At 33.3% G+C, this 9,316-nt stretch overlaps 1 protein-coding gene across 1 annotated transcript; it reads left to right on the forward strand.

Annotated features, from left to right (window-relative positions):
* Nucleotides 1-1,074: 1,074 nt before the first annotated feature.
* LOC122311819 (CBL-interacting serine/threonine-protein kinase 9-like) lies at nucleotides 1,075-7,512 on the forward strand. The gene is made up of 14 exons (XM_043126530.1): nucleotides 1,075-1,525; nucleotides 2,082-2,144; nucleotides 3,036-3,107; nucleotides 3,278-3,385; nucleotides 3,522-3,602; nucleotides 4,921-4,974; nucleotides 5,060-5,185; nucleotides 5,271-5,360; nucleotides 5,529-5,651; nucleotides 5,901-6,008; nucleotides 6,335-6,451; nucleotides 6,604-6,660; nucleotides 6,771-6,845; nucleotides 7,133-7,512. The coding sequence occupies exons 1-14, from the start codon at nucleotides 1,319-1,321 to the stop codon at nucleotides 7,205-7,207; spliced, it is 1,356 nt and encodes a 451-aa protein (XP_042982464.1). The 5' UTR covers nucleotides 1,075-1,318; the 3' UTR covers nucleotides 7,208-7,512.
* Nucleotides 7,513-9,316: the final 1,804 nt, after the last annotated feature.

The raw sequence follows: 9,316 nt of genomic DNA on the forward strand, positions 1-9,316 counted from the left end.
TCCTTCTCTCGAGAAGAGAAACCCAAGCAAAGCCACAAGAAGCGGCCGCCATGGGAACAAATCTGTGCCACTCAATAAGGTGTGGACAAAGTTGCACTGTTCAACCTGCACATGAGGATAAGCCAAACACGGAGGAATTCAATTGGATATTCGAAAGACTCTGAACTTGTGCGGATGATTGGTCAACCAATAATGTTTCTTTGGACGTTCTTAATTATTGCACCACCAACATATAACTTTTATATTTTAAAATGTCATTCCATCTAATTTCAATTTAAAAGTTGGTTACAAATATTTCAATTATAAATAAATTATATTAAAAAATTTATAAATTAAAATAATTTTGTGATACAAATATTTTAAATATATTTTTATTATAAAATCGATTTAACATATTATATCAAATCATATTATTTTATAAATTTATTTTTATAATAATTTTATAGACACGTGAGCGTAAAATATATCCGATTCTTCTTAAATTTAAAAACATAATATAAGAAGATAAAATAAAGAAACATTTTTTTATTATTTTAAAATATAAAAAATCCTTGAATTCTTTTTCAAAATTGAAAGCCGGATAAGAACCTCGAAACAATATTGATTGATTTTCAACTACCTCAAAATATGTATAATGCTATAAGCTATCCCGATATATTTATTGGATTATAAAAATGATAAATACACGTTATTTTTTTAAAACATTTTATATAATTATATTTTAAAATAAAAAATATTTTTATAAAAATAACTTCACTTTTTAAAACTACATTCTCTTTAAAATATATGTTAAAAAATATATTATAAATTATATTGTATGGATATCATTATTCATATTATTGCTATGACTTTTGTTAAAAAGGAAAAGAAAAGTTGAATATTTGTATACGTTTGGATCATCTTACCAAAATCGCCATTTATTCTGAAATGGAATATTTAAGAATTAAAAAATAATGGCTTTTGTAATGATGAGCACGATTAAAAAAGAAAAACAATAGAGATGGGATTCTTATGAAAGATGAAGAAAATAGTATGTTAACACGTAATTCACTGAGAAAGATCCGCAGCCACGGAACCTGACAATAGACATAGGCTAAGAACTCGGACCCACATATTATCAGGGCTTCCCAACTCCTCGTCATCCCTCATATCTAAAAACGCGTCGACCATACTACATATCCGACGAAACGCTCGCTTCCGTCCTTTACCTCTGCAAACCAAATCATACACAACATCTTCTCTGTGAGCATTCCTATTTACACAGGCGGTGGTATCTCTCTTGGCGTTGGGGAGCCCTCTGGCGTTTCGGGTTTTTCTTATGTCTGATAGGAAATCGGGGGAGAAGATGAGCTTGAAGAAGAGACCGGTGACGAGGACACGCGTCGGGAAATATGAGCTGGGGAGCACACTGGGAGAGGGCAGCTTTGCCAAGGTCAAGTTCGCAAAGAACGTCGACACCCGTGATAGCTTTGCCATCAAAATCCTCGACCGCGAGCAAGTCCTCCGTCTCAAGATGGTCGAACATGTAATGGCCTTTTTCTTACCTTAAACTTCTGCGAGTTATTGTTTGTTTTCCGTGGAATTATGATGAGGAAAAAGGAAAAAAAAAAAAAAAAAGGAAAATGCTAAGTGGTCCTTAAGAAAATAAAATAAAATAAAAGACAATTACACTAATGATAATTTGAGGATGCAAAATGATGGATTGACTACCAGCACAAAAAAAAAAAAAATAAATAAATAAATAAACTTCAAAATCACGATTCACACCTTAAACAAAAGAATAATTAAACAAAATGCCACGTCCTGTAACTGAGGGACCCACATGCCAACGTGCGCCTACAGTTGAGAGCCACGTGTCACTCGTGGTGGCAGTGGTTGCTCTGTGAGAGGTAGGATTGTTGATTTTGTATGCGTTTGGAGGGTGTCCTTGTTCCGAGTTCTATACTATACTAACGGTGGTGTTTTGCATTTCACTAGCCATGTGCTTCGTTAGTTCAGAATAATGTGTATTTATAATTAGTTAGTATTAAACTCAGAAAAGAGGGGTTGGGTTTTACAGTTGTTGATGCTTATTTTTGCAGCTAAAAAGAGAAATTTCGACAATGAAGCTGATCAAACATCCAAATGTTATTAAAATTTTTGAGGTACGAGGATTCTCTTGTATTTCTTCCCATTTTGTCCGTTATTTAGGTATGGTTCGTTCAGCAACGTGCATGCTGGTTTATTCATACATGAAATATTTTTACGTCATGGTGAAATAAAAGAGTAGAATTGAACAGCTTGGTTATAGAAAATCGAATGGCAAGATGTCTGCCGGTTGGCTGTTAATGCTTTTGAAAAATAAGGAAATTATGATGGAAATTGGAATGAAGATCTTCTAGATTTATCAAGCTTATGTACGAGTAGGTGGGTGTGTGGTTGTGAGAATTTAATAACAAAATGAGTAGGTGGGTATTTGGTATATAGAACTCTGATAAATGGGATTACATTTGAAATTCAAAGGGCACAATGTTTTGGTTTAAGCTATAGCAATCATATAGATGATTGGGCTCAAATCCTCTCTTTTGCAAGGGAAATTTTTTTTTTTTGAGGAAAATTTGTGAAGATTACAGGAGATAGGTCTAAATCAAGTGACAAAATTTAGGTTCTTGGACGGAGCTTTTTACCTTTAACTCTCTCTGCGCACTGGAGGCTACCTGAAAATTTTGTTGAGTTTAATGAACAAGGACTGAAATTTTGGCAGATGTCTAGTAAAGCATTTAAGCTTGTGCTCCATTAATGGTTGAATTATTATCATCTGAACGTATAAATTTCTGTTTGGGGAAGGACATGGATAGAACAAAATTCCTACAGTATGCAAAAAAGAATATGCACACAGATACACACGTGTCTATTCTATTCTGGACATCATAGACTGCATCATAGACTACATAATAAGGTAAAAGTGGTCAATATGAAATCTCTGAGTAGCACATTAATGGGATGCTTTTTAATGTTTATGTCTGTATTGATATTTCTTCCATGCTTCTGCATAGGTTATGGCAAGCAAATCAAAGATCTACATCGTTCTTGAATTTGTTGGTGGTGGCGAGCTCTTTGACCAAATAGTAAGAAATTTATCTGTATACGTGGATTATATTATCAGATCATTTTTCATCTTTTATGGTCATATAGAGAGGTTTCTTGTTTTGTTAGTGTTTACTAATCACCAGTACTGTTTCTCTATTTAGTATTTATAGAAAACATATTCGCTTATTCCTTTTTTTTTTATTCTCAGGCCAAAAATGGGAGATTTAAAGAGGATGAAGCCAGGGGATATTTCCAACAGCTCATTAATGCTGTGGATTACTGCCACAGTAGAGGCGTGTACCACAGAGATTTGAAGGTTTAACAAAATTGCTTACCTTTCCGCTTTGAGTTATTACCAACCGGTTTTTTTCAGTAATGATTTTTGTTTCTTCTGTAATTAATTCAGCCAGGCAACAATCGATCATTTATGTAGTATTCTGTATCTTTCGCAGCCTGAGAATCTTCTCCTAGACTCATATGGTGTTCTCAAAGTATCAGATTTTGGATTGAGTGCATTCTCACAACAAGTGCGGGTGAGTGGAGTTCAACTATAACCTAGATCCTAAAGCTGTATTTCATGTAATGGTAGCTTTCACTGGATAGGTGCACATATTGGTAATCTCAGGGATTCAATTTCTGGGAAAAAGGGTGTCTTGTGGTCTGATTGAGAATTTATCGTTGTTAACATCTTGCATTTCTTACTTTCCCAATTCTTTATGGAAGAAATCTTTTTTCTGTTGTAGTTTAGTAAACCTTTCTGTTCTATCATTCTTTCTTCAATCTTGATCATGCCCTTGAAGTCCTCATTCTTTTATTATTATTTGAACTCATACGTTTTGTCTTCTTTTTGACTCCATGGGAGGGCAACAAGGATATGTGGAGCTCTTTGAATTCTTAGTTTACACAACATTACACTGCTTTAGTAACGATTGAGGAGCTACATAAAATGTGGTTTCTATTTTACATTACATCTTTAGTCTTAGGATGGATTGATTTAACATTTTAACTCATTTCTTATATCTGCATTTAAACTAGTGATCGAGCCATGTTTTTTTATCAGATTCTTACTTAAGGGCATGTTTGGATGCTTAAAGTATTTCAGAATTTTGTGAATAGCAGTGAAATAGTTTGAGTGAAGATGTTTTATTGAGTTTTGGGAAAAGAGAGAGAAAAAATTGAATAAACATATATTTTAAAATAAGTATTGTATTGGAGTTTGTGACAGTGAATAGATAAAATTAAAAATTTGTTTTGAATGTAATTTTTTAATATTATCTTTGTCTTTAAGTTTGTAAAAGTTGTGTTGGTTTTTGTATTTTTGTTTTGAAGTTTGTAAAAGTCATATTATTTTTGTGTTTGAGTAATGATTAGATGAAAAAGTTGAAATTTTGAAATTGAAAAATGTTTTGTGTTTGAATGATGTTTGAGAATGAAGTTATGAGAATTTTGGAAATTCTCATGTTTGCCAAACAGGAAACAAACTCAGATATTTTCATGATAATAGTGCATATAAGTTGCCTTGCCCTGAGCAGTGAGCAATCTGAGTTATATAGTTTTGAATGTGGTTTTAGCTTTTGAGTTTTTTAGGATACTGTGACCAGTCTCTTGTTAGTTACCTTGTGGTAGAAACATGGGGAACTCTCATGAATCTTTATATTTTCCAATGCATACTTTACTATTTCACTTATCTTTATTTATAGTTGTATGCGGAATAGATGTTTATTCCTCGTCTGTAAATAGGACCTATTTGTTGTATTTGCAAAAGTTGTGTGAATTTTCCAAGGTGAATGGGAAATTTTGGGGCATTATAGATAATGAAGGCAGACCTTAGTCAGGTTTTTCTTAATGCAGGAGGATGGGCTGCTTCACACTACCTGTGGTACCCCCAATTATGTTGCTCCCGAGGTATACCTACAAGTTTATGAATGTTACAGAATGAATTAGTTTAACTCCATGCTTAGTTTCGATCATGTTTCGGTTTTTGTATCAGGTGCTAAATGATAAAGGTTATGATGGCACAGCGTCTGATATTTGGTCTTGTGGGGTCATTCTCTTTGTACTTATGGCTGGTTACTTGCCATTTGATGAGCCAAATCTCATGGATTTGTACAGAAAAGTAAGTCTTTCTAGATGCTGCATCCTCTTTTTTGCATTCAATGAATCTCATTTAACGCATAATTGTTTTCATATATGAATTTCAGATTTCCAAGGCTGACTTCACATGTCCATCATATTTTTCGGCTGGTGCAAAGAAACTGATCAAGCGTATTCTTGATCCTAACCCCCTTACAGTGAGCTCCAGGCCGTTTTAATTAGAGATTTATTTACTCTCTATTTCCAACCCTTCATTTCCTGAGACTCTGTGAATAGTTAGATAATCTAGGCTGTTTAAATGTTTAATATGGTGCCTTCATTGCATTCAAGCTTTTAGTTATGAAAATTGTGGTACTTCATTTCAGCGGATAACAATTCCTGAAATCTTAGAAGATGAATGGTTCAAGAAAAGCTACAAGCCAGCATACTCTGAGGAGGAGCAGAATGTAAATCTTGATGATGTAGATGCTGTATTCAATGACTCAAAGGTAAGAAGAATTAACAAATTTCTCCTTTCTTTCTGTCAGTGAAGATGTCAATTTGCTAGTTACTGACTCGTTTTCGACAAAGATTATTTCAATGTCATTATGCAATGGGATTGATAGACATCCATGTTTGATTGAAACTCTGGAAACCATTTGGTATCTTTCGTAGTATCACAATCAAAGATCTAGTCAATCTGTAAACACAAGGCCAAGTTCCACTAAAAATTTGTTATTTGTATGTTTCTTGTGCAGGAACATCTTGTTAAAGAAACGAAAGAGAAACCTGTATCCATGAATGCTTTTGAGCTCATATCTCGGTCCCCGGGTTTCAGTCTTGAAAATTTGTTTGAGAAGCAGATGGTATGTCTCAAGATTTTCTCAGCGTTCTGTTGTGCATATGAGAATTCTATGGTAAATCAATGAGTCACCCTTCCAAAGTTTGGATGATTGAAATATCAATGAATCACTATATTGGTGACTTTGTATTTTATGTTCGCTGTTTGAAAATCAATTGTGGCGATCTGTTCTCACCTTGCCACAGGCCAAACGATCCTGAAATTCAGATAATTAATTTTTCTAGATGGAAGGCACTCTCTGTACCGATTTATGTTATGTATGTTATTGATATCAGTTATTTCTGAGTACTGATCCTTGCTCCCCTGCATATTATAAACTTAACCGTGCAGGGTCTTGTGAAGCGAGAAACCCGTTTCACTTCCCAGCGTCCTGCAAATGAAATTATGTCTAAAATTGAGGAAGCAGCAAAGCCCCTTGGCTTTAATGTTCACAAGCGAAACTACAAGGTAATGATTCTCACATTAGGCATATGGTTGGTATTGTTTAGATTTTCTTTGTTTTATCTGCTACGTTGTATCCAAGTTCTCTCATTCTAAACTGCCATTTCTACCTTAAGAATTCATAATTGTATGTCTTTCTTAATTTTTCAACCATCCAGATGAAGTTGCAGGGTGACAAAACCGGAAGGAAGGGCCACCTCTCAGTTGCAACTGAGGTATTGAGTCATTCCTCGGTGTATTTTAAGAACACTCGAGGCTGCTGCTTCTAAATTTTATGGTAACATGCCAAAATACTTTCTGCACATTGACTTGTTTTCAACTTCAGGTGTTCGAGGTGGCTCCCTCCCTGCACATGGTAGAGCTCCGGAAAACTGGCGGTGACACATTGGAGTTTCACAAGGTGTGCCAACTTTTTTTTTTCCAACTTGTTTTGTTTGCTCGAAAGCGTAGGAAACAAATGGATGAAAATGGTTTTTTGAATCTTGAATTTTCATCATCTAAGATCTATTACAACGGCTTCACACAACTCAGTCTAAGACAACTTCTGGCTAAATCTTGCATAGTTTCTAAATTCTTGGGAAACAAAAATCTTGCTGTATTGAACTTTTTCCTCTTGATGCAAATGTATGACAGTGTTTAAGTCTTGCTATTAATGATTTGGTTGTCAATGCTCTGATCATATGGCAGTTCTACAAAAGCTTCTCCTCTGGATTAAAAGACGTAATGTGGAACGGTGAAGAAAATGCTGGAGGATTGCAGTAATCTCTCTCTTTCCCCCTCTCTCTTTCTGGAGAAAGTAGCAGAATGTGTCCCCCTAGTGTCGTTTCAGGAGGTTTAAGCAAAATGAAAGACAGGCCCTGGGAACAAGAGTCTTGGTTCTTTCTCCTCCTTAGTTTAGCTTAATTATTTGGAGATTTGCAACCATTTTATTCATTTACAAGTTGATGGTTGAATAAGATTGCTTGCAGAAGTGAGAAAGCTCCAGCATGCCGTTGCAATGGAAAAATAGACATTGTAACTAACTGCTTGTGATATGTAAAGCCTATCTAGTGAAATTTTGTTAGCCATGTCAAATGTACCCACTGCATCTGATTTCTAATCTTGCCTGGCTTTCTTTTTTCACTCTTTTTTTTTTTTTTAATTTAACAAATGTATCGTAAATTCTAACAAGTACCCTATTTGACGTTTTGTGAAGCTAATGATTTTTTATGTATATAAAAAAGAATGGAAAAAAAAAGTGTTAAGAGACCTTATAGCATTCCCAGCCGGCTAGGGAAAATTTTAGCCAAATTTGATAAGGGTCTTTTGAATTTAGAAATCATCTTGTATCATCTTATATCATCGTTATAATTTTTTTAAATTTTTATATAAAATATAATAAATAATTCAATTTTTTTAAATTTTAAAATAATAATAATATTAAAAAATAATATTCTAATAATATTTTATTTAACTTTCAACTTTCATTTAAAACTATTTCATTTCATCTCATCTAGTTATTCAAGGTAACTACATCTCACTTTACTTTAGTTATTCACTTACATTATTTTTATTAAAATATTATTTTTTTATTCTTGTTTTATTCTCTCTCTTACCATCATAATTTTCAAATTCTTGTTCTTCCAATTATTATAATTTTAAAAATCTATCTTTTTAAAATATTATTTGTTCAAAAGGTTTTTACATATCTCAAAGGAGCATATTTAGGATTAATTGTTTTTCTAAACCATCTTCCCTAACGATCAGCTTTTCAAAATTGTTAGACTTTTTCTAACGATAATATTTTCCAGAATCTTTTTCTAATAATCAGAATTTTCAAGACTTTTGGTACTATTATGAAACAAAAGATAAGCAGCAAATGATTAACAAATTGTAAAAGAAGAATAAGAAGATTAAGAGATTGTAATATACTTAGCTATTCAAGAGCTCAATATCATTCACTTCACTTTCTTTTCTTATGTCTTACAAATTATTCTCAAGATACCCTTTTATAGGCAATTTCATAGTAGTTTGTTGTGATAACCAAGTCACATGCATAACAAACCATCATATGCACAACAAACTTATAGTTTGTTGTGCCAACCAAATCACATGTACAACAAACACAATAAGGTGTAGTTTACATGGTCATCCACCAAATACATATATTTATAGTACTCTCTCTTAGATGACCAAACTCAAAGAACATGCCTCATTAACACCTTGCCAAAGAAAAATTCAATGGGAAAAAATGAATAGTGAAGGAAAAAGAGTATAATATTGTTGTGTTCCTTGTAATGTTTTTAAGATTGCTTCACTAAAATCTTGCCAAGAAAAATCCAGTGGAATAAAACTTTAACAAAAGAAAAAGAGTACAATTCGTCTGATTATTTTCTCACCCTCAAATGTATGTAGAACTTCAATGTCCTTATAGTGAAAGGTCCTTACATTGATGCATCTCAATATTGTGTACCAACTCTTTAAATAATGCAATTGATAATGTTTTGATGAATAGATTCACTATATTAATTCAAGATCATTTTAACATTAAACTCACTATTCTTCTGGAGTTTTGTTCTTTTGGAGTTCCTGTGTATAACATAATTTTGGTGAAATATGAATTGTTTTCTGGAGCCGTTTAGGCTAGAAAAACACCGTAGGATATTCACCGCTTTTCTGGAGCTGTTTAGGCTAAACAAGGGCTACAGAGCTAAGGCTAGCTCTCTTGTCATTTTTCAAAGAGATTTAAATTGTTTCTTTGGAGATGTTGTGTCAATTTAGACTTTGTGAAGATCTTTGAAAAACTCTGGATTTCTATTTAAATGATCATTATTTCTCATCAGAAACTCACGAGAAAAGAAATTCTCACATTGTTTCTTGATCATGCATTTG

Source organism: Carya illinoinensis, chromosome 1 (assembly GCF_018687715.1).
Source record: "Carya illinoinensis cultivar Pawnee chromosome 1, C.illinoinensisPawnee_v1, whole genome shotgun sequence".
NCBI lineage: Eukaryota > Viridiplantae > Streptophyta > Magnoliopsida > Fagales > Juglandaceae > Carya > Carya illinoinensis.

What these genes read in the sequence shown, in the direction of transcription:
- LOC122311819 (XM_043126530.1), top strand. Translation starts at nt 1,319, where the DNA reads ATGTCTGATAGGAAATCGGGGGAGAAGATGAGCTTGAAGAAGAGACCG. An exon ending in GCGAGCTCTTTGACCAAATA is followed by an intron (nt 3,108 to 3,277) that starts GTAAGAAATTTA and finishes TTTTATTCTCAG; the next exon opens with GCCAAAAATGGGAGATTTAA. An exon ending in TCATGGATTTGTACAGAAAA is followed by an intron (nt 5,186 to 5,270) that starts GTAAGTCTTTCT and finishes TATGAATTTCAG; the next exon opens with ATTTCCAAGGCTGACTTCAC.